The 24389-nt window shown below is 40.8% G+C and overlaps 1 protein-coding gene across 2 annotated transcripts in view; it reads left to right on the top strand.

Moving 5' to 3' along the window:
* The first annotated feature begins 527 nt into the window (after positions 1-527).
* The window catches only part of CDK14 (cyclin dependent kinase 14), a 346858-nt gene continuing 322996 nt past the window's right edge, over positions 528-24389 (top strand). Inside the window, exons 1-2 of one of the 2 annotated variants that reach the window (XM_071428970.1) lie at positions 528-932; positions 7284-7315. In XM_071428970.1, the coding sequence (XP_071285071.1) occupies positions 842-932; positions 7284-7315 (123 nt within the window). In that variant the 5' untranslated portion in view covers positions 528-841. The remainder of the gene's footprint in view (positions 933-7283; positions 7316-24389) is intronic. The other variant, XM_071428969.1, reaches the window with a different exon arrangement.

The raw sequence follows: 24389 nt of genomic DNA on the forward strand, positions 1-24389 counted from the left end.
TGCAGGCTAAGGCACATTATCCAGCTGTGCCTGGACACGCACGTGGAGAGGACCCCAAGTTTCAGCCTGACGGGCCGGCTGCTCTCGGTGAACGCGGTGCCTTTTCCCTTGTGCCCATCGCAGCAGCGGGCGCAGCGCTCCCCACCCGCCGGCCCTGGCGGTGCCTCCTTGCCCCGCCGGACCCCGCTCAGCCCCGGCCCCGCCAGCCCGGGGTTTCTGCGGCGCATCCCCGGGGACGGCGCTGCAGCAGCGGGGCGCGGGCAGCCCCGGGGTCTCCGCCGCCGCTCCGAACGCCGCCGCAGCGCCCTCAGCGCCGCCGCCCGAGCGCTCCGGACGGCATCGCCGCCCCGCCGGCAGCGCGCATCCCTCGGCCCGGCCCCGGCGCTCCCCGCCTGCCCCCCTCACGCCCCCGCCGCCGCCGCCGCCCTTCCTCCCCGGGGCTCCCCGGCCCGCCCAGGCTCCTCCTCCTCCTTTCTCTCAGCGCACCCTCCCTCCTTCCCTCACGCCCTCCCTCCCGCCCGCCCGCCGCCGGCGCCCGCAGCCCCCGGCCGGACTTTGCTGTCGCTGCTCCATCTGCCCTGGGCGCTGCCGCCCTGCCCGCCCTGCCGCCGTGTCCGGCCGTGCCGGGGCAGCCCGGGGCTCCGGGGCACGGGGCGATGAGCCGGGCGGCGCGGAGCGCAGCGGCAGCGGCAGCCGCGGTGTAGGGCTCCCCTCCCGGGCCGGACCGGGACCGTCCCGCGGCTCCTCGGGGCGGGCGAGAGCCCCGGGCCGGAGGGGCGGCGTCTCCCCCGAGCCAGGGCAGCGGCGGCGGCGGCCGGCGGGACGGGGGGGTCGCCCCCCGATGTGTGACATGATCGACTCGCAGTCCGCCGAGAAGATCAGCAGGATGAAAAAGTTGCGGAGAACTTTATCGGAGAGCTTCGGCCGAATAGGTGAGTCCCGGGCCCGGGCCCGACGGCGCTGCCCGGCACCCGGGGGCCCGGCAGGGAGGGCACGGGGGGCGGTGGGCTCGGCGCTGCCAGGCTGGGAACAGCCGTGACGACGCCGTCCGCGAAAAACATTTCTTGGGAAGAAAGCTCGGGAAAGAAACAATTCCGCTAGCCCCAGCATGAGTCTGTGATGGAGTTAGCCCAAAATCGGCTGGGAGGAACAAACTGTAAATGAGAGTTGGCTCACGTGCCCTCACTGCCGAAGAGAAACCTCAACAGAAAGCAGTCGGTTATTTTCATTTTGTTGCGGGTCTGCTAGTTTCTTTTTGGTACGGGCTGCAGGTTGTTTTTAGTTGAGGTGTGAGATGCTGAAGCAGCTAATAGCGGCACAGTGATTTAGGGGGCCAGACAAAAGAAGTCTATCTGTCATCTGCTGTGAAGTCTTGTCGCTCTGTCACTGACATAAAGCATCCTGAGGTAGCGTCATCTGAATGCCACTGCCGAGCGTGTTACCTCCCGGTGCCACCACACCGTGTTTGGTTTTGACACCAGTTTATTCTGCAGTTGAATTTGTTATTGAGAACAATGCCAAAGAGTTCTGGTCTGCTTGGACTGATGTTTCTCTTAGTCTTTGGCACACTGTGTTGCTTAATTCACTGCTTTAAGCATCAATTCCCACTGACATCATCAAGACACAGCTGAGCAGGGAGTGAAGGTACCTCAGCGGAGGTGTGGGGGATCCCCGAGCTGGTGGCACAGAGCAGCAGGAGGAAGTGCTGTAACACACGAGAGCAGACGCAGCACCCTGTGCGTGCTTGCAGGGGCTCTGTGTGGGCCCTTCCACAGCCCTTCCATGCATTGTCCCTTTGGGAGGTCTGGCTGGCAGACGGGTCAGCCTGCAGAGCTGCTGTGTCCCGGTGAGAGGCTGTGAAGTGCCTGTGCCCAGCCAGGAGCTGTGGCCTTTGGTTCTCCCCCAGTGACCCTACCTAGGACCTGTGCTGGCACACTTGGGCATTTTAATTTTTCACGCGCTGTGTATGCATTCAAGCACTGCAAGCTTTTAGGAGGATGATTGTCTTTGAAATCAGGTATTTTTATTGTCCTACTCCAGGATGAAAAAGACTGAGGAAAGCTTATTCTTACTTGTAAACCAGAGAGTTTCAAGCGGAAATGGAAAGTTACAGTTGTAAAGCAAGTATCAAGTCACTGTTACAAATCTTTCTGTCCCCATTTGAAAGCAGCTTTCACCTATCATCAGTCTTAAACTTGTAAAATACATTTAACTTTCTTTGATTAGAAGAAAAAAAATGAAGCAGTCAGGTGTTTGGTCTGTTATATGTCTCTGTGCATGTATAAACACAGAGACACTCTTCCACAGAGCTGTGAAAGGGTTTTACTAATGGTGGAAGTCATTAACAAAGAAAATGTTTTGAATGAGGATGCTGCTTTGTTGTAACAGTGACAGTCCTGTTAATGCCTTTTAGGGATCAAGGCCCCTCTGGCTGGTAATTTCTGCATGTTTTATTTGGCTTGGTTGGGTGATCATCTCCTCTTGTCATTTTGCACAAATTAAACAAGCTTTTAGTTTCCTTGAGAGCTCTGGCCTGGTTTTAGATACACGGATATTTATGTCTGGAAGCTCCTCCAGCTCTGTGTGCATGTGTGCAGGAGTGTGGGCTGGTATGCAGTTGGTTTGTTTGTTTGCTGGTGGTTGTTTTGTGATTAAAACACAGCTGCTACCAGCAAGTTTATTCCATCTCCAGGTGCTCAAATATATTGATCATCATTCTGGTAACTGCACTTCCAGCAAAAAAACCTTCTAATGTACCTGTGTGAGGTTTGAAGATAGTCCACTCCCTGATACCAGAGCCACAGATAAGCCCAAGCAAAGAAATTCTAAACTTGCATACCAGGAAATCCTTGGTTAAAACATGTGCTGTACTTAACTCTTATATTGAAATGAAGGAGAGAAAACAAAAACTTTAGTGGAAAAAGACTTCCTGGGTATTTGACATTTGGGGTTTAATGCTCTTTTTGTAGGTGCTGGTTGCTTGGTATGGTTAGCAAATTGCACATTAATTATACATTTAATTTGTAACTTTTTCAGTCATCTGCTCAGTTGTGATTTGTTATAAATAATAAATTCCTGACAGTGGTAAAGGCCAGGCTGGATGGGGCTTTGATCAGCTTTGTCTGATGGAAGTTGTCCCTGCGTATAACAGGGAGTTGGGATGATCTTTAAGGTCTCCTCCAACCCAAACAATTCTGTCACTCTGTAAAAGAGTGATGATATATTAACTTTTTCTGTTGTGCTTCAATGTCTGTGTTTTTGCAGGTTTAAGTACACAACATAGTATCCTGAGCATAGTCATATAGATGATGTGAGAGTACTGTGGTGTTTGAATCAAATAATTAGTGAGTCAAACCTTCATGGGTTGCAGTAGAAAAGATCTGGTGGTCATTCTTTAAATGATAAAGCACTGTTACACCTTCCCCCAGTGTTGGCAGTATTCCATCTACCAAATGCAATTCTCTCAATACTTCAAGACCCCAAACTTTGGTACCAGATTTAGATACCCAAGTTTATGTTAGCCTCTTGGTTAAGAGTGATGGACATGTATCCCGATTGTCATTGGCAGTGAACTTTGTTTTTCAGAGCTTGCAGGTTAACACTCAATAAACTGCATTTCAGACCCACTTCTCCCCGCCAAGAAGTCCTCTCAATTTGAGAAGCTATGGCTGCAATTAATTTATATATATATAAATATATATTTACAGTGCACTAAAGTATGTTAGGTAACATTTGAAGCTATATTTCCCCACCATCTCTAGACAGTGTAGTTATTCCTGGGGCACAGCAGAGGCCCAAAGGTACCAACAGCAGCTTCAGGAAGACTTGACCCATTTTCTTTACTCTGAATTGATGCTTTGCATCCACTGGCTTTCCTGGAAGAGGGTGATGAAGATCTGGCTCATCAAACAAAACCGGGCTCAGTCCTGTAACTCTTAGAGTACCTAATAATGAAAATGTTTATTTTGCTGAGTTGAGAATTGTGATGTGTGAAATTGTCCACTCAGTCAGCCTTTTCCTGAGCATTCATTTTGTTCCATTATGTGCAAATCTGGCAGAGGATGATACAGTGCTGTGGTGTGCTGGGGGAAATGTGTGTGGTCCATGGTGCTGCAGGGTGGCTCTTTGCTGCAGAAATTGTATCCTTCCAGTTCTAGAGAAATGAACTATCTTTGTAGCTTAGGTATCCTTTCTCCAGGCAGAAATTTTCTGGTGTTTCAAGGAGTGTCCCTCTAAAAAGTTATCTTATCATAAAGAACTAATATTGCTAAGAATCTGAAAAAATATGCATAATTCTTTTAATTTGTAAATTTCTGCCAGCCTATTCATTTTTATATGAACATCCATATTAGTTTAAAAAAATTGTTTCCTTGCTTACAGACTGTGTTGACCATACAAGTGAACACATCATAACTACAAGTTAAGCAACTTTTAGAAATTCAGTTGACTCACTGTTTAATTTAGGATTTAAACCTTTATTAGGTTTGGTTCTTAATTTTGCCCTTTGATAGTTATGTAATTAAATTATTAGTGAATAATTTAATAAAAGAATTAGTAATCTCTTAATTATGTGAAGAGTTCTTAGCTATGCATTTGTTGAAGCTCATATAGCACCAGAATCACATGTGAGATCACTTCAGCTCAAGCCATTTAACTTCTGTTTTCTTATGAGTTTCTTTAGTCAAAAACTAACACCAGATTACAAAGAAAGGAAGGAGGAAAGGAAGAAAGAAAGAGAAAACATTGCTGAGATTTATCACAGTGTGCTAAAAGCAATCCATGGCCTTTCTGAGCATCCCTGGGCTTTGTTACTAGCTCCTCACTGATACAAAGGTTATCTCCACTAATCTCCTCTGATGTACATCCACATAGCTCACATACCTGAGATAATGAGAACTTCGTTTGTAAACAATTTTTTTTTTCTTAAGTTCAGCAGATTTTTTTTAACAGTTTAAAAAGGAAAATATTGCATCAAGGAGAAAAAGGTATTTTTAATATAGCTTGTTCTATAAAATATGCTGCTTTGGTGTCTTCTTTGGGAGATGCTATGCAGTGTATTGGTTGAGACTGATATCATTATTAAATAGAATCTCATTAAATGGGTGGCCAGAAATCTCATACTCTTTTTGTGATTCTTAAAAGCCCTATTTTAATAAAAGGAAGAAGCTAAAGACAAGCAAAATATATGCAATGGACCACATAGTCCCATTTCTTCTTGTTCTGTTACACTGTGAATTTCGTTTAGCTATCTGTTTGGCTATTCCTGTAGTGTTCTGATCATGTGAAAATCTTGGGTTTTGGTAAGGGAGAAAAGCTTGACAGCACACCTTAAGGAGTGTCATTTACTAATTTATAGCTTGTATGTCATTGTGACCTGAATGGTAATTGGGAAGATTAAAAGTGTGTTTTTAAAAAGTGTTACACAGGTTGGGGGTTCTGCTTCCCTTCCCTTCCCTTCCCTTCCCTTCCCTTCCCTTCCCTTCCCTTCCCTTCCCTTCCCTTCCCTTCCCTTCCCTTCCCTTCCCTTCCCTTTCTCTCTTTCTTTCTCTTTCCTGACTCATAGTTCTGAGTACTTGGGATTGGCAGTCTGAAAATGTTTTGATCACCCTTCAAAACCATAAAAAATATATTGAACTATCAAAATGTACAATGTGTGCCTCAGATCTCCTCAGCAAAATACCAGGGTTTGTTTCATTGTTTTTATCCCTGAGCATGAAGTCTAGATGAGTCACTGTAAAGCAATGATCTTCAAAGGTTTGAGGGAAGCCATGTTTCATGTCCTAAAGAAATGGGAGTTTAAAAGCAAAGGAAGGCTGGACATTCCCTGCTTTTCTGTACAAAGATAACTGGGATTTGTGCCTTGCTTCCCATGGTGGAGATTCTGGAGGTGCAGCACTGTTTGCACAGGTGGTACTCTGTACCACCTCTGATACAGCTCCTACAGTTTTGGCGTTGCTTTTGTTTTGTTTTGTTTTCATTTGTTTCTTGTGGGTTTTTTGTTTGCTTTTATTTTAGTTTTTTGTTTTGTTTGGTTTTTTATTTTTGCTATGGTTTTTTTTTTTGTTTGTTTGTTTTGGGGATTTTCAGGTTTTTGGGTTGGGTTTTTTTTGTGTATGTGTGTTTTGATGGGTTTTCTTTCTGGTTGTTTTTGTTTTTGAGCTGGTAACACAGTTGCTCCTGAAGACAAGATTTGAAAGATGTTTAGAAATTACTAGTGATTTGATGGCAGAAGGAACGTCTAAAAGAGAAAAAAACCAACTGGAATCTAGATCCTCAACCATGCTAGGTGCTTAAAAATTTATCTCCTGCAAAAATATGCAGGAGTGTAAGAAATATTATGCTGCTTAAATGGTGAGGAGGGACCCTTCTAGTGCAGCGCTGCACGAGCTGCACTGCTGTTCAGATGACCTCCCTCAAACTGAAAACCTCCATGGTTTAAACTGAAAAGAAGCCATCACCAATGCAATGGTTTATCTAAATTTAGCTCTTCAGGAGAGGGAAGCAGAGAGCACTTTCGGGTCACGGCGTGCAGCACACGGAGTGCAGTCCCTCGTGGGTCTGGCTGAGAAAAAGAACCAGTCTCGTACCTTTGGACTGACACAGTTCAGTGCAGATTTGGAAAAATCAATTTTCTTCATATTTCAATAAAGAAATCCAGTATGCTAAAGGAAAACCTTCCATCAGCTCAATCTTTACTACAACTGCAGAATTATTCGTGTGTTCATTTTCTTACTGGTTCACATATTTTCTGCACTGTTCTTCTCTCCTATGTTTGTTGATTCATTGCTTGTTAACAGTGTAAGAAAGAAATCTTTTCTACTTTAGTGAAAGTCATACTAAAAATTACAAAAAAAGAAAAAGGAAAGAGGCGTGTTACAATGCATACTATTTGATAAAGAGTTAGTACTTGAAAAACTGAATACACGGGTAGGTGTTTGCTATACTCTTCCATTTTGAAGTTCAGTCAAGCTCTCCATAAAGGGTTTTCACACTCACTAGGAATTTAAATAAAAACCCAAACCCACCTTTACAAACTCTTATTTTCTTTAACCTGAGAGGATTTTTTCATAAATATGTAAATTTACTTTCTTAGTAACTCTCTGTGCTGTTCTACATTCCATTTACAGATTCAAATTCTGAGTATAAAATTGTTATTCACGCCAGCCTGTTCTTTCCTATTATAACAGGAAAATAATGCCCTGATTTTTTTTTTCTTTTCTAGTGGTTTGTATTTCTTGAAATACATTACAGATAATAATTTGTGTTTTCTTTTTATTTTAAAGCCTTGAAGAAGGAAGATAGCAGCTTTGATGAGGTAGGTTAAATGTCTTTGTACCTTACATAGTCTAGGTATGCCTTTAATATGTCTCACTGATGCTAGAAGAAGTCCACAGATAGTAGTGTTATGATGTACGTGTGAATTAATACATGCATATTGCTCAAACATATTTTAATTTTCTGAATAACTACCAGAACAATGTGTTAGTCAAAAGGTCTGCATGGAACACTTAGGGTTTGTTTTTTTTTAATGTAATACAGCTAGATGTTTTAAGAAAAGTGACCATTTAAAACTGTTCAGTGCTGAGAAATGTTGCATGCAGAGAAAGTACTTCACAGAACTTTGCCCATGATAATTCCTGTAACTGTAGGCCTGTACTGTAACAGGCAGGGAAAAAACATCCCTCCTGAGAGAATACCTTATGTAAAGTGCTGCTGCACTGCCTTCTTGCTGAATATGTCAGCTGAGAGAGATGCTTATTGTTCAATTAAAAAGAAACCCAACCCAACAGCACAAAACCAACATCTAGTCTATTGGTAAAGCTGATACTTGATTATTCAGTTTAATCAGTTTGGGGTCTTGACCTGTCTGTGATATGATTTGCAAGTTAACTTGTAAAATATGCTGCTCATGATTTGTGCTTGAGAGTTTCAGGTCAGTGCAAGTCATCCCACAGAGCAGGTTTATGCGGGAAGAGGTGGAGGCCTTGCTGTGATGACTGGTCATATTGTAGTCAATGCTTGCCTTGTACTGCCACCATAGCTGGAAGCAAATGGAAGTATTTTCATATGTTGATGTTGTGCTTCTGGCATTTCTTCTTCATTGCCTGCAAGCTTAAATTCTTGGCTGAATAGATGAGATAGATGTTGTGTAATGCCAGATTCTAGAATAAATAAATGATGATGTAATGTCCTGGATTCTGGATCAAATCAGACTCCATCTCTTTCTAAACAGATCACACTGATGCTCAAATACAGCAGTAACAATATAAATATTTCATGCTTTTCTGACATGTGTTGCAAAAGCTGTAACTCACCTTGACCCCTCTCAGCTCTGCAGTGAAGGTCATGGGGTCAGGCTCTCTTTTCAGGAACTCCTGTTGCAGTGTGCAGTGGTCCTGACTATTTGGTCCTGACTATTTTATTTCTCTGGTAACTCTCATAGTACTTGATTCCACCCTAAAAGTTACACCAGTGCGAATACGTGCAGATATGTGCTTAGTAATCTCTGAATCCTTGTTTTACAAATCTGGTCTGGTTCTGTTCAGTATTTTCTTCTGAAGGCTGTAGTGGTATATCTTTTCTATAACCTGCTCAGTAAGTAGTAATACCTCATATTAAATGTGACTCAGAATTTAGAAGGATCTATTAAAAAGCACTGTCATAAGAAGATGGCAGTTCTTCTGTCCCCTTCCCTTTCCCAGGATTGTTTATCTGCAGGTCGCGTTTATTTTCTTTGAACCTGGTTTTCTGCTTTAACAGGAGACAACTTGAGCAAATTTTTGTTTAAATTCAAGGGAGTTAGGGGAGAAATAATTTTTCAAATATGTTTTTAATGGAATCTGACAGATTGTTGCAATGAGCTACTGCAGAGGCAGTAAGGGACATCTAGTGGGAAGGGTACACAAAAGAAGTTTCTTCTATTCCCTGTAAATATGGAAGAGCTTGATGTGACATTTGCATCAACTGGTTCCATAGTTTTAGGTGTCATTTCGTAGAAAAAGAAAAGTGTGTTGAGATTTTATGTTGTCCTTATTATCTCTTCAAATTCTACACAGTTCTTGGCAATTTTCTAGCCTAGAGTGTGAATCAGAGAATGAGCTGTACCAGGTATCACTTAATTCCTTTCTTTTCAAACATCCTTCAAATCAGAAGATAAAACAGACATTGGTAACAATAATGTACCCTATTTAATAACACCTACTTCTGAGGAAGACAGAATCTCTGAGCAGAGGAGTGGGTGCACATATTGGTGTTAGGAGGCCATCTTGAAAAACACTACTAAGACCATTTGATATTCAAAAAGCAGTCTTGTCTTCTGGCTTGTGTATGTATTACTGCTATAACAGGGAAACAGTTATGAAGAAAGTTAAGATGACAATAAGTGCGAATATCCGATGGGAATATCAAATAAGGATAGAAGAGAGAGAGGAAGTAGTTTTCCAAGCTGTCCAAAGCTGTCAGCTTTGGGCCTCCTACTACAAAAAATGAAATAGTCCACTATTGAAACAGAAATTTCATTTAACAAGCAGCGCATGCTCCTTGCATGGTTAGTGAAAAGCTGCTCTTTTACGTTGCTGACAGATGCTGTGTATCTCTTCTCAGCCTGTGTTTCCCCTTTCCTGAGGGGAGGTTGACCTGTGATGCAGTGCTTGAGCAAGGAGCAATGAACCTGCAGGGGGACTTTATGCTCTTGACAGGTAGAGGTGGAGGACTTGTGTTTTAGCCTTTCAAGTTGTGACCAGAACACCAGGAGTAAAGCTGGCCAGCAGGAACCTGAAATCTCTGATGGAGGAGAGAAAGTGGCATGAAGAGGAATATGACCCTTCTAAAGCTGCAAGGTCTGCCTTTGCAGCTGGATAGGGTCTCACTTTATTCTGTGTATTGTAGGTGCTGCATAGGGTGCTTACTTGTTTGTCTCTCAGGAACTGAGGGGAATAGATTGAGCACTTCAGTGGTTCTTAATTCTACCTGCTTTAATTGCTTGCAGTAGCTGAAAAATGTACAACACTGCCGGAAGTTGTCTGTCTTTGAAGAGAAACTACTAAAAATGAAGATGTCAGACATGATAGGCAAGTGTACCACATAATTGCTTTCTGTCGGTTATGAAATTAATCTCTCCAGTAAATTAGGACCAAAAGAATCATGAGGAGGGAATCCTGTGATTAAGTTATGTGTTAGGAAATACTTTAATTGGTAGAATTGTTTCAGGGATCTTACTGATGCATTTTGTCCTACCCATAAGGTGAGAGCACAACAATAGTGTGAAGGAGTAGTGTAAGATTTCTCACTTTTTAATACCTGCTCTTGTGTTGCTTTGCTTAAATTTTCAATGAAAAAAAACAGTTTCTGTAAGTGATGCCAGCCTTTGCTTTGGTCTAGGAGAGAACACTGAATTAATCCATTTAATGGATTTAGTGGTAGCCTGCTCACCTTCCTAAGATGTTGTGACATCTTCCAGAGACTCATATAAATAAAGGGGTGGATACAGACCACTTCTTCTACAGCTCTTCTTCTACACTTCTTTCATTTAAAGCAGTAATCACGTGGTTTTGTTTTTTCCTTTTTTTACCTTTAGCCTCTTCCTTTCTGTCATGCTGGTCACATTGTGGGAACTGAAACCTAGGCCTGTGTCAGTACATGCTGAAATCAGTGGGAAGGTTCTCAGTGTCTTCGGTGGTTTGTGGCTTGGTTTCCTCTGTGGCCTTTGTTTCCTCTGAGTATCATGGGAAAGGGGGGCTGTTCTTGCCTGTTTTCAAAGTTTTTTTAGTAAGGCACCTTTTCCTAGTGTCCTTAAATGTACCTTATGTATTCTCTGAAAATGGCAAACTGTGAGCCACCCTCCCCCTGCAAAGTAGCTGCCCTGTTTTTCAAAGCAACCTAAGTTTCACACTCTGAGTGTAGGCTCTGGCACAGTTAGCATCTGTTTTGTTGTTTTGGGTGCAGCTCTGATTATCTACACTGAATATCATGATAGAAAATGAACACCTCTGAGGAGCAGCACTACATGAAAAGAGCAGTCTAAAAACAAATAAGTGTTCCTTGAGTGAACATTTTGTTTGTGCTTCAGTAGTTTGTCAAAGTTTAGATTAATAATTTCCAACTATGCAGGATTGCTTTGATGTATTTGGACCACTGGTGTAACAAGTCCACTCTGCCTTATAATGATGGAACCAATTTATTTTTCATTACAGTGTGATCAAGGCAAATAACAAGTGGCTGAATTGTAGCATATTTTTTGGAATAACAGCCAGTGTTGATGTTGTGACTAAACTCATCTCAAGGCTGGTGGTAACCTACTCCTTTGGTTAGCTGCTTGCTATTATGATTTATTTCTAAATTATTGTCAGCAGTTGCAAGCTGTTGTTCTTGTCCTTCTGTTGCTAGTTTCTCTGAGCCCTTTAATCATGTTTTAAGACCTTCAGTCATATGTGTGCACACTAAATAAATTAATATCAATGTCACAATTTAATCTTCAGACTCAAACACGATTTTTGCTGATAAATGCTTCTTATAGTGAGTTTTATTGCTATTGTTTAGCTGTATTTTGATGTTAATTTTTACTGATATCAATAGCACCTTTTTTTAAGGTCATCTTTCTTAGGAGATTGGGGTGCTGTGATTGTGCCTGCTGCATGTGTAATGCAGACTGACTTCACCCAATAACTTTGAAGCTGGCTGACACTAGATGCCTGGATGCTTGCTGGAAAAGCATGTGAGCTGGCTGAGGGGTAGAGATAAGAATCTCCTCTGATGGAAAAGCTGAAATGCAAGTTCTTGTGAGCATATGAGAATGCAGTTGGAGGTATCATGAATACTCTGACTTCAGCAAAACCCTTAGTACTTATATACTCCTTAGTGCATGTAGAGTCTCCAACTCTGAGGAAGCCAAATTTCATTTATTTTACTCATGGAACAACTTCTGTGTGTTTGAAGTGGAAGTGCGTGAAAGGGGAGGGAGTTCTGCCAAGTTACTTCTTGATTCTGTAATGTGCTTGCTCTCACAGTCTCTCTCACCCCAAATAAAAAGGCTACTCCCTCTGTGGGATGTTGGCATGAAAAATGTCTTGGTTTAAAGGACACCAAAGTTCTGAACCAGAACTTTTGCATAGAGATTATTTTGACTTTGAACAGTTAAAGGAAAGGGTGTAGTTGGAAAAGAGTAAAGCTTTGTAAAGCATGAACAAGAGGCATTTGAATGCCATAATGCAGGTGGCACATAATACACTAAATAACTTCTGCATTTTTTTACTATTTTATATCTAGTTAGTAGCTTGAGAGAGAAGTGCATGTGTGACAAAAAGATAAAAACCCCTTAAAACTGAATTTGGAAGAAAGTGCCCGAAATAGAGGTGTCAAAGCATTTTCTAAATAATACCGGGGGAACTGGGTCAGAAAAACTTCATCTGGTAGTTAGGTTACTTTGCCAAATGTGTACAAAGGTGGTTAAGTGTCTGAAAAATGTGTTTGCTCAGATGTATTGTCACAGAACAAATGAGAGGAAACATAATTCCAGGCAGAAGACAGCTCAGTATTGGAAGTTGCTGCTTTTGAAGTGTTACTTGATGCATGACACAGGCAAATATTTTCTTGGTGACAAGAAGGAGGTAAAGGCTTGATAATGTAATCTGATGCTTCCTGCAGGAGGACCACCCTCTTGGGTTGGAAAGGTCTTTGTGTGTCTGATAAAAATCTTTCCAGACTGCCACCTTTGGGAGGGAAGATGGGTGGGGATGATGTTGTCTCCTGAGCCTGTACGTGACAGAGATTTCCCAGGAGATGGTTTGTGCTCCTACCACTCCTAATTCTATGTCTTCCCCAGTACTGTTCTCTCACACTTCTGAGGATCTGGTGTTAGTCCAGTGGTTCCCTCACAGCAGATGGCTTAGACATCAGCTTGCCTGAGACATTTACTGGTCTCTGCATCTCTCTGAGGCCATTCCAACAAAATATGAATCTGAATTGTGTCTTAGCTCTTAGGACTGGTGTGTGATGCTAATGTGTGTGCATCTGTAGCAGAATAGTGCCAGCATTTCAGGCCTTAAAAAGTTGTTCTTTTTTGCTTTAAGGGAAAGATTGTTTTCTCTAGACTGATAATATTATTAGCAATTGTGCTTCAGGTGAGTCTGAGAATGAAGGGCATTAATGGAAGAGAGCAAATATTGCCATTCTGCTAAAGCTGCTTACTGCATCAGCTGTGGGACAGATGTGCTTTCTGTGGGACAGAAGGGACATTGTTCTGTAAAAACCCTGGTTTGTGAAACCTCTGGTGGTTCAAAAAAGCCCAACTTTTGGGAAGTCTTGCACAATTTCTCAGAGAATTTCTAATATTTATATGGTGATCAAGGACTCCTGCCAATTCCCTTTGCTATGTTGCACATGGAAATAAATCAGGTTCTGGAAGGCATGAGACACTTGAGAAACAGATCTAGGTGACCACAATGCAAGCTGGTAAGTAACTGAGAAGTGGAGGGAAAAAAGTGGCAAAAAAAACTGACCATGAAAAATCTACTATGTTTTGCCAATTTCAAGGCTTTGAAGCAAAACCTGAGACCACGTGGAAGGTTTTGAGATTTACTTGGCAGTGACTCTACTCATTCAGTGCAGGAATTTTCCTTAATGTTGGCAGATAGACCTGGCCTTTAGGAGATGAAAGTTTGAGAACCCTCTTTCTTAGCTGAGGAAGAGCTTTAATCTTGGCACATCCCTTAAATCTGTGGAGTGGCAGTGGTTTGAATTTTTTCCTCAGCCATTGATATGCTCTGTTGTGTGTTCTGCTGCCTGGTGTGTTTGATGGGAGTACCTCCTGTTACCTTTTAGAAAGTGTGTAGTGTGAACATAAGAAAGTGTTTAAGTCAAGTGTGAGCCTGCTTACTCTTCCTTTTCTCTGTGTTTTCTTCTGTAGAAACTGGATAGAAGAAGAATTCTTGTGACTAGTTGATATGCCTGTGTCCTTTGCTTCACTTTTCTTTGAAAATGGATGGAGCAAAGGAGCAGAACTTGGTCTGAATCCATGTCTGCAGCAGTGGCTGGTGAGGATTTGGCCAAAATGCTGACATATATAGCTCTGTTGTGATCTGCAGGCAAGTGTTTTAGCTATCAGAGAAGCACTGCAAGATGAAGATGAATTTCCAGGCTTACTTCTCTCACTTGTGCATGTGTATTTTGGGATGTTTCTGCTCATCAGATCAGAGGGTGTATGCATTCCAGGAATGTGGAGTCTGAATGTAAGCTCTTATTATTTTGATCAAGTATGCTTACATGTAAATCCTGCTGTTTATTTTCTTGGGACATACGGGATATAGTAATTTATTGATAGATTAAACAGAGTAACAAAGCACAATATGCTGTATATGGGATCCATATCTTCCTGCTCTTGGCCTTGTGGGCAATCTCCTGATTGTGAGGCAAGAAATAATCATGTCCCTTCCTTGATAGTCTGTCTCTTCCATCTACTTTGTACTTAGACATTACTGCTTTTGTTAGTTTTTTCTTCCAAGCCACACTATGAACAGACATATGACTATATCTAAATCTTTTTCTCATGACAGGATCTAAATCAAAATTATCAGTCTACATTTTAACTTTCCTGAGAAATTCTGCATGTATGCTGCCTCATCTGCTGTGTGTCACAATATTGCTGACAGCCATATATTTGCAGGATCTCATCCACAGTAATCAAAGTTCTGAGTCAATTGACATCTCTTAATTACTTGGAAGGGATAAGAAAAAAGAGACTACAGGCTTATTCAAACAGAATGGATTTTATGTACACAAAACAATGCCATTTTGATTATATTAAGGCTTAAAGAAATTATTATTGCCTTACACCTATTTTTCTATATATTCTGGAATTTATCTTTTTCCCCTTCCAGCAAACTTTTCTACTTCTAAGCCAGCTGAGTCAGAGTCCTGCTTGTACTTCTTATGTTCATTTCAGGTATGGAAATTCTCCTTATCAGGTTTAAAAATTCAAACTTGAATATTACAAGTTATTTAAGTATGAAATATTGGCAGTAATTTATTAAGTAAAAATAAGTGTGAATGCTGCTGAAAACAATGATAAATGATGGAAGCAGGACTGCTGAGAGAACATATAATGCATTATAACCAATTCTAAGTAATAGCTGGAACTGATTGTGTTTGGGGCCCTCTGAGGTTATTACTCCACTTGAATTAACTTTTTCAGTAGAATCCAGGTGTTCACCTTCTTAAGTATTGAGAAATAAAAACATTACTAGCTTTGGAAAATGTTCACTGATGTGCCAACCCAGGAAATCCAGTGGCTTACAATATTTTTCTTATTGCCATGTACTCAGCAGGGCTTTTCTTTGTACATAAACTTCTTTGATAGCTCACATGTACAAAAAGGTGTTCTTCCATACATCTGTGTTTGAGGCATCTTCCTGTTTCTTTTAGGAGGTTAAACTTCTTGTTGCCAGTGGATTATTATTGTACACAGTCACACTCAGCACCAATTTTTTAAATAAATCTTTACCTTCCTTTTTCTCCACTGAGATGTACATTGAGACTCAGGCATGGTGATCCTGAAACTGCACCTGAGGGTGGCTTTGTGCTGTTCTTGGACTTGTTTTCTGTTGTCTGTCTTGAAAATTCAACACTGAAGGAATTTGTCTGAGGTCACTTGCTGTGATCAGTTAGGTCAGGTATGCCCTTCAGCTTTGAGATCTGGAAGACTTTTCATTATGCCAAGTATGTTGTAACTAGTGCAGAGGATGCATATTTTGGCTTATTTTTCTTAAATACTGTTTCTACAGATGAAGAATTTTTCCTTTCTAGATTGTTAGAAGGGGAACATTTTGAAATTTGTAGAGAGCCTAATCATGAATTATTTTTATCTTTATCTCTCCACTAACAGTTACTGTTGCTTTCTGACTGAGAAACAAGATCTGTTTCTGACAGAGGAACAGTCTCTGTTTCTGACAGAGAAACAAGATCTTCACTTGTTCCTTTTTTGGAAGTTGTTCTATTACTTTTGGTTGTTTTGTTTTATCTTTTTTTTGAAAACTACCTATGCACACATCTATCCCATCCTCCTATGGGATCAGTATGTCCATCCTTTTCTTTATCTTTTGTAATTAGTAGTCCCCTTATAACAATTTCTGGTTTCTTTTTAGTTATTTCCTTTTAACCAATATGGTGACAAAAGCTGCCTCACAGTACCAGTGCAGTGCCCATAGCTGTTGGTTAGCTCTTAGGCACAGATATGCTTCTTTGATTTCCTCTTTTTGCTTTCATGTTTGTGCCTCTTCTCATTTATAGCTTAGTCTTGGTGTAGTTATCTACATTCACTGTGTGCCTTTATGCTGTTTGTCCTGTTCTTAAGCTGGTGTTGTCACCTTGTCCGTGGTGACAGGGGTGCTCTGAAGCCCCTGCCAGATGTTGAGTCAGCTGCAGGGAAGCCCAGCCAGGGTGGGAGCCCTGTCCTGAGTGGGGTGGGCAGGGAGGGGAGGGAGCACCTGGGGGCTGCTGGCAGTGGCAGACATTGGCAGAAGCCACGCAAAGTGTGGGTTGGTAACTCATTTATTTATTTATTTATTGGCCTTCTAAACATACAGATTTATTAAATGATCTCCAACCTGCTCTTCTTTGTCCGTGCCAGTTACTGATGCAGTTTTACAGTTAAAAAATAGCAATCCATGCTTGCTCAGAAAAAGCTTTTTTAGCTTATCCATGCAAAGAATGATACAAGTTCCATTTGTCAAATTCATTATCATTCTTACAGTGTCCTGGCTTCTTCAGATGTGGTAGTCTCTCATGACTTCAAGTTTGCTTGGTTTGGAGGGAAAATAGTTTTTTTGTTTAAAAAAATAAAGAACAAAAGCAGTGATGATTTATTTTAGCTTTTCATGCACAGAGAGGAACCAGATACAAACAGGATGTTTGTTAGAGGCATCTCCTGATGACCTTGGGGATGCACAGAATTCCAGAAACTAGAGGACAGCATCTGGAGAAATACTTGAGTGGTTGTTTTTTTTCCACTAGTTTAGTTATTACTCTGGTATGGCTCATTTAAATGTGATTTGTCTGGCCATCATCAAATCATGACAGAAGCTCAGAGAAGATTAAGGGAAATGCCTAATTTGCTTGCCCTTGAAAAAGATATGCTATAGCACTTTAGGATTTTTCTGTTCAAATCAGTAAGAAAATGGTATTTTTATGTTTGAAAGTAAGTTTGCAGTATCTTAAGTTTGCAGTATCAAGAAGTTATGAGTTAGACTGCATATATTTTTTTTTATATCTTAAGAACAGGTTTTTTTCAGTGGTGTGGAGAGAATGCTTAGTCATGCATTTTATATGGACATAGACAATGGGCTCAAACTATATTTGTGATGATATTCAACAACACAAAACTATGATATTCAATAAAATGTTTCTTCAAAAGTAAAAAAAAATGTATGAAAGAAAATTCTGTCATATTTGAACAAATACTGTCATGGAACACAAGAATCCTTTTCTTAAAGTTCTGTCTTACACACTAATTTTGACAGTGTTTTAACTGGGATGCTCTGCTAGGGTAATTCCCAGCACTAATTATTTCATTCACCCACAGGAGGGGCAGAAATGGTGTAGACTCTTACAGTCAAAGTGATGTTTCATTTTGGTATGGTCAGTTAAGCTTCAGAGAGGACACCAGTGTGAACCCAGTCCCCTGGGACTCAGCAGAGCTCATGAGCACATTTGATACTCACTGCTGAGGAGGTGATTTCAAGGGTCCTCTGGGGTTCAGTGGTGATGCAAGACTTTGGAGCAGATATTCTACTGTGAATGGATCCTTATCTTGGAAGCCTGTGTGAATTGGGTTTACTTCATTGTTAATTTGGGAGAATGCCATGGCTTTCTTCCTTGTTCAGTTTCTGTTGCTTGTGAAAAATCAGAGAGAAGGCCTCTTGGAGGGGAAGGTGAAAAATGGAAAATGTAATTATTTTTCCTTGTGCCAAAGAACATAGATGGAATATGAGGTATTCAGTTGGAATATATTAGTTACAATCTGAGTTTGCTTCTTAGCCTTCTTCAAGATTTCAAATAGATAATCAATCAGGAAGAAATTGGATTAAACTGCCATCATTCACAACAACCTCACCATTTTGCTTCAGGACCACGTAACTTGCACTTGTGTGTCACTAACATGACATGTATGAGCCATGGTGTGAGAGACAACAACATCCAGAATGAGCCCTGTGTCACTCACCACAGCCTTGAGCTGGGTACAGGATAGAATTTAGCTGGGTACAGGATGGAATTTTGCCTGGAGTTCTAAAAGAGGCTCAGTCTCCAAGTTCAGACCTCACTGTTTATTAAAACCTATTATGTTGGGAACTGACCAGCTTTGCAGAAGAGAACCTGGGGGTCCTGGTGGACATGAAGTTGAATGTGAGCTTGCACCGTGCCCTTGCTGTGAAGGTGGGTGCCGGTATCCTGGGGTGCACTGGGAGGAATGTTGCAGCAGGTGAAGGGGAGGTGCTCCCTCCCTTCCATGCAGCACTGGTGAGGCCACACCTGCTGTACAGGTAGTTCTGGGCTCCTCAGTGCAAGAGAGACATGAAGAAGAGCCACTAAAGTGATTAAGGGACTGGAGCATCTCCTGTGAGAACTGGGACTGTTCAGCCTGGAGAAGAGAAGGAGCAGTGGGGGATCTTACCAATGAAGGGAGGATGTACAGAAGACAAAGTCAGGCTCTTCTGGAGGCATGAACTGAGACAGGGAACTGAAAACCTCTGAACATCAGGAAACACATTTTTACTGTGAGAGTGACCTAGGAGAAAGAGAAATTTCCCATTAAGGTTGTGGAGTCACCATCTGTGGAGAAGCCATCTGGACAACCTGCCCATCCTGTGCACTGTGATTTAGGTGGCTCTGCTTGAGCAGATGGGTTGGACCAGATGACCTGCAGAGGAGCCTTCCAATCTCTACCATTTGTGACTTGTGAACTTTTTTACAGGCTGCTTTCTTTCTGCATTTTTGAAAGCTTTTTGCATTGCTTGTGTCACATGCAATTGATTTATTGTTAGTTTTTCCATATGTGATCCCCTATAATATTCTAATTGTCTTTGTAAGGAGAAGTGATTTGCTTCATCTGTGATTCCATATAGTACATTGCAAATAATCGAGGCCCAGTACTATAAAGACTGTAAGAGATACTGTTTCAAACCACTTGTTTAATAAAGCTTAGAAGAAATATAATTGTGGAGATTGTCTAGAAACAGCTATAATAAAATGTTTGCCTTTGGAAACTCATTCCTATCCACTGCTCATCTGCCAAGGACACCCCTGGAATAGTCCTTCTGTTTCTTTCTCTCTCCAAATCCCAACACTTGGTACTCCAGAGCAAGCAACACAGAGTTTATTGCTGAGGTTTGATTTTTTTTTTCCTCTTACAGGAATCTATGGTTTTACCTCTTATCAAGTGTTTCCATGAGGAATTACAAAAAAGGGGGCTCTTGTGGTGTTTGTTTTTATTAACATGCATAAGGGGTGTATTTAAGCTTCTCTTCTGCCTGCTCTTCCATGAAGTCAGTTTCAAAAACAAGAGGCTCTGAGGGAATAACCTATCCATGGAAATCACCTGTATTTATGAACCTTTAAAAGCACCACATGCTTCTAACAGAAATAAAGTATCTTTTGCCTGGAATTATCCCTTCATAGCAAAGTCAGTCATTTTGAGGCTCCAGATTGATTTATCTGGAAAGAGGAAACATTTGCTGCCAAAAGCATCAGAGCAAAAATAAGCTTTGTCAAATAAAGGGAATTCTGCACCATGTCTTGAGTATTGCCTTTGTAAAGGACACTGGGGAGGCTGAAGTGAAAAGTGAAGAACTTTTTTCTGGTTAGAAGTGGGTCTAGGCAGTAGGGTGGGAAGGGAGATAACTTATTTTAACATGTGGTTCTTCCTCCATAAACCTAGGGGAAGGGGGAGTATCCCATCACACTTACTGCTGCTGTGTGCACTTCTTAACCTCGGTTTTCAAATTTACTTCTTCCTTAGATGTGTTTCTAACTTTATATGGAGTTGTGTGGAGCAAATGCAGGCTATTTGAAGCCTCTCAATTCTTGATCTGAAGTGTGGCCCTTAAGTGCTTCTTATGGTGAATTGCTCTGCTTATAGACTTGTTCCTGAAATGTTTCCAGTTCTGGAATTAGCATTAGCATTAAGAAATATCCTGTGGAAAAAAAAAGCTGGGGAACCCAAGTCTAGCCAGAATTACTCATTGCATTGTACCAGCTGTCAACAGAACTCCCAGTTGTAATTTTGGCTTTAACACTTTGTGGTCTAATGCTTGATTTCTAGGAAAGGGTCTGTGAGCTGATGATGGTAGGGCTGTATTCTTAATTTGAATGGTTGTGTTGTACCTGTAAGCTCTTTGCTTATGCATAAAGCTGCTGTCAACATCAACAAAGTACAGCTGAACAACCTCTACTTTTGAAAGAGCAGCATACATTTCTTTTGTTTTTCTGCCTAAGACTAGTGCACAATCACATATTTTACTGTTTTAGTACTTTTTTTTTTTCCAGTTTACCCTTTAAGAGGTGAACTGCCTTATATTGGCTTGCATTTTAGGAATTGCTGCTGTTTTGTAATAGCAGGATGACGTGCATCTTACAAACTGGTTCATGAAGCTCTGTCCTGAGCACCAAACTTCTTCAGTAGAATAGTTCAAAAGATTGTGCTCATTATGCTAGAAAATGGTACCCTTAGGGTCCTGCTTGATCAAGGTGGGGGATGCTTTAAAACTGGGCTATAATTAAGAGTGCAGTAAAACAGATTTATTATTAATTTCAGTTTATAAGCAAAGGGAGTAAATTATGTTCACTCTTGCCGCAGAGTTTTGGAAAAGAAAAATATGCATTAATAAACAATATGTCTGTAATTAATTAATGGTCCCCTGGAGATGATTTTCTCCCAAACTAGTTAATTAGTGTGTAAAATACTAAAAAATTAATCCCAAAACGCATAATGACAAATCAGCTATGGGATGGTGAATTGTGGTCATTAAAGCATTTTGTTTTTCTGTTTGTTTGGTTTTGGGTTTTTTTTGTCTTAATGGCCAAAGTTAACAACCAAGACAAATGGAAAACAAAGCACCAATGCTGAGGTGCATTTTGACATTTCTAATTATTGTCCTGTGCCACTAAAAGCATCATAAAGCTCTCTCTAGAATTAATGTGAGCTATAAACCTATTGTGTACTCTAGATTTCAAAATGAGTATTGATTACTATTTTGTTTTTTATTACTTAGGAAGATATGGGCAGGGCCTAAATATTAGAGCCCTCAAATTCATCATTCCCTATGTTTTCTGCTATCCTTCTTTAATCTTCTGCTGTGTCTGTCATTTTTCTCCCTCTCCAGACAGACTGATAAATCTCTTGAATTTGATCACAAAATCACATTTCAAAAACCTACTGTTCTGGTAACCTAGATGGGGTCAGCATTTTAAGTACCTTTTAATAAGCAGGTTACCATGCATGTCTCAGTTGGATTCATATTATTAGTTACTGATTCCTAAATTTTTAGTAAAGCTTTTGCAAAGCATGAAGTGCTCTGTGCTTTGTGTGCTGAGAGCGTTACTGGCTTGCAGGGAAACCCATAAACTTGTCAAAAATGTGCATACTTGTAGAATCAAAGCCTTAATTTGTAAAATGATACTTAATAAGAAAAATGGGCATGAGGTAGTAATTTTTCTTGTTGAAAACAATGGTTATTGCTCAGGTAAATGTTAGCAGCCTTGACTGATTGCAGACAAGAAGTGCAGAAGTGATTAACATGACAATCTACAAATCATGCCATAAATTTTTTGTCCCTTGCAGCCACAACAGGTATATAAACTGGTCTTACAGGTTTAGTTTAGTTCTTTTGGAAGAAAAAAGTGTGTTACAAAAAACTTGGGAGAGAAAATCAAAATTCTTCCATACTTAAGTTTTTTTTATCAGGCTTCAGCCTGATACCTATTTCTTTTATATTATTAAAGTGAAGCTTTGATGCATGCATTGGTATATCTCCCCCCTATTATTTTTCTCCCCCACTACTAAGTCCTTTTATGTTATGCTAATATGAACAGATGAATTCTTCTTTAGGCTTCTTCTAAGAAAATGAGTTTTCTAACTTAGGCTGCATTTATCTTTGACTGTGCATAACTTTTAAAAATTGGCTGGTTTTAAGGAAGTGTGTTCAAAAAGCAGCAAAGGATATTAGAAATACCCATAATGACTTTCAATCTTTTAAGGTAATAAACACAAATCTGCTTGAAAGTATAGGGGGAAATTTGGTATTTATTCTAAGGCTATACAAAGCAGTTGTATCCAAATATGAATGCAAGTGTAGAATAAATTAATTTCTGTCTCTAGCACAATATATTCAAACTATGGATATCCATGTCAAGCAGGTTGGGTCTTTACTTGCTCGTTGAATCCTGTCTTTATTTGTTATATCGAGTATAAACGTTACCACCTTTACTTGATATAAATTATTTCCCTCTTGCTAACCAGAGGGATTTGGGAGAGGAAGCTAGAAGGTATGTTGCTAGTGTGCTCTCAGGTTTATAGATGGTAGACATGCTGCCCTGCTCTCTCTCTGATTTTAAATTGACACTTTGATGGACTTGGGGAGGTGATAGCAGAGGGAGTCAAGGATGTTTCTTCCTTTGCATGCCTTTACATGAGGTGTCACTGTTTTCTTTGCTCTCTCTTCTGCAATCTATCAAGGTGCCCTCTGGAATCCTTCTTGGAAAGGCTTTGCTGGAACTGGACAACCCAAGCAGGGCAGTTATGGGACAGCTGTGTTGTAAGGAGAAAGCAAATAGAGTAGGATTGTTAAGCCTGGAAAAGACCACCAAGGAGAATTATGACAGATACACAAAACTATGTGTGATGTGGACAAGTTGAATAAAAAAGGAATTAAGCAGGCAGAGGGAAGTTTTCTGTGGAGAGCTCCACTGAACTGACCTCATTGCCTTATGTTGCTGTCTCTGCCTTGCTGCAGGAAAGGGGCTTCAGGACTGGTGAAAGCCTTGGCAGGGCTTGGGGTGGGGGTGAGTTTTTCCCCAAGATGTGGAATAGTGAAGCGTGTCTGGGGACAGCAGAGCACATGTTGGAGGAGGGGACAAATGGAAAACATCTGGAGGTGACTCTCACTGGAAGGGTATGTGCTCTCCCTCCACAGAAACCACACAGCTTATCTATTGACAGACAGAGAGAGCACACTGCCCGAGCGGCTTCATCCAATATTGGCATTTTTGTCTTTGGAGCTAGGGGCACATAAAAATCACAGTGGTAATGTTTCTTAGGGGTAATTTTGTGAAACAATGCTACTTTTGCTGGCAAAACTCCAGTAGTTTTGGCTTTGTATTGGTTCATCTTTTACAGTTTTTGATTTATCTTACTCAAATGCCTAGCATAAATAAAAGAGAAGAAGATTCTTTTTGCAGAAATGAGTTGTCTCTTACAAAAGAGCTGGAGCTGCTGACAAATCCATCATAGAATAGCCTGGAGAGAGGAAAGAGAAGAACAGTGAAGGAAAACTGGAGTATAGTGAAGGATCTGGGTGTTTTCTAGGGAGGGGAGGATGTCTTATTACTTACACAGTATTCAAAATGTGACTTCATATTCAGGCAACACATTCTCTAGAGATTTTACAAACTCCACAAAAATGCTAATGAAAAGCAAGTGTTTTATTGTGAAGTTGTCTCCTTTCTGCCTTCTCGAATTCTTAAATATTTGAAAATAGCTTACAACTAAACTGTTTTCTATTTAGCTTCTATTTGCATTCCTAGTCAGAATAGTTTCACCTTACCACCTGGATTTCCTGTGCAGTGTTTCCAGATGGGACCACAGGGACTTGTTGCTTTAATTTGTTTGTAGTCTGTTTCCTGCAAGTTTGTATATCTCTGTGGGCATTTTTGTTGTGCATACGTGCATGTGTTCTTTCGTTTAACTTCAGGGAAGAGTTGTGAGTAAAGGCTCCTTTACTGCAGAGGTGTAGTATGCCTTAATTTTGAGCTGGGAAATAAACATCTTATTTATTCTTCAAAGTACTGAGATTTCAGATGCCTTTTTTGTCTGTAACAGGATGAGAGGCCAACTCTCCTCTTAAAGAAGATCCAGCCCCCTCTAGACAAGCTAACAGTGTTTCAGCATGTGTATCACACAGCCTAGCTGCATTTTGTGATCACCAGATAATATTCCCTTTTACAGAGATGATTCGACAGCTAGGTCCAGTTTTGGCTCTGAAAAATCTTTTCTTAATGGCATCTTTCCAGAAACCATTCTGCTTCTGCAAAAAAGTGGAAAATTTTTGACCAGCCTAATTTTCTGTATTTTTCTATTTCTTGACTTGATACATGATAATGCTTTATATTTAATAAAGATTATGTAT

The sequence above is a fragment of the Agelaius tricolor genome, unplaced genomic scaffold (genome assembly GCF_023055355.1).
Source record: "Agelaius tricolor isolate 1412-34295 unplaced genomic scaffold, bAgeTri1.0.p SCAF_6, whole genome shotgun sequence".
NCBI lineage: Eukaryota > Metazoa > Chordata > Aves > Passeriformes > Icteridae > Agelaius > Agelaius tricolor.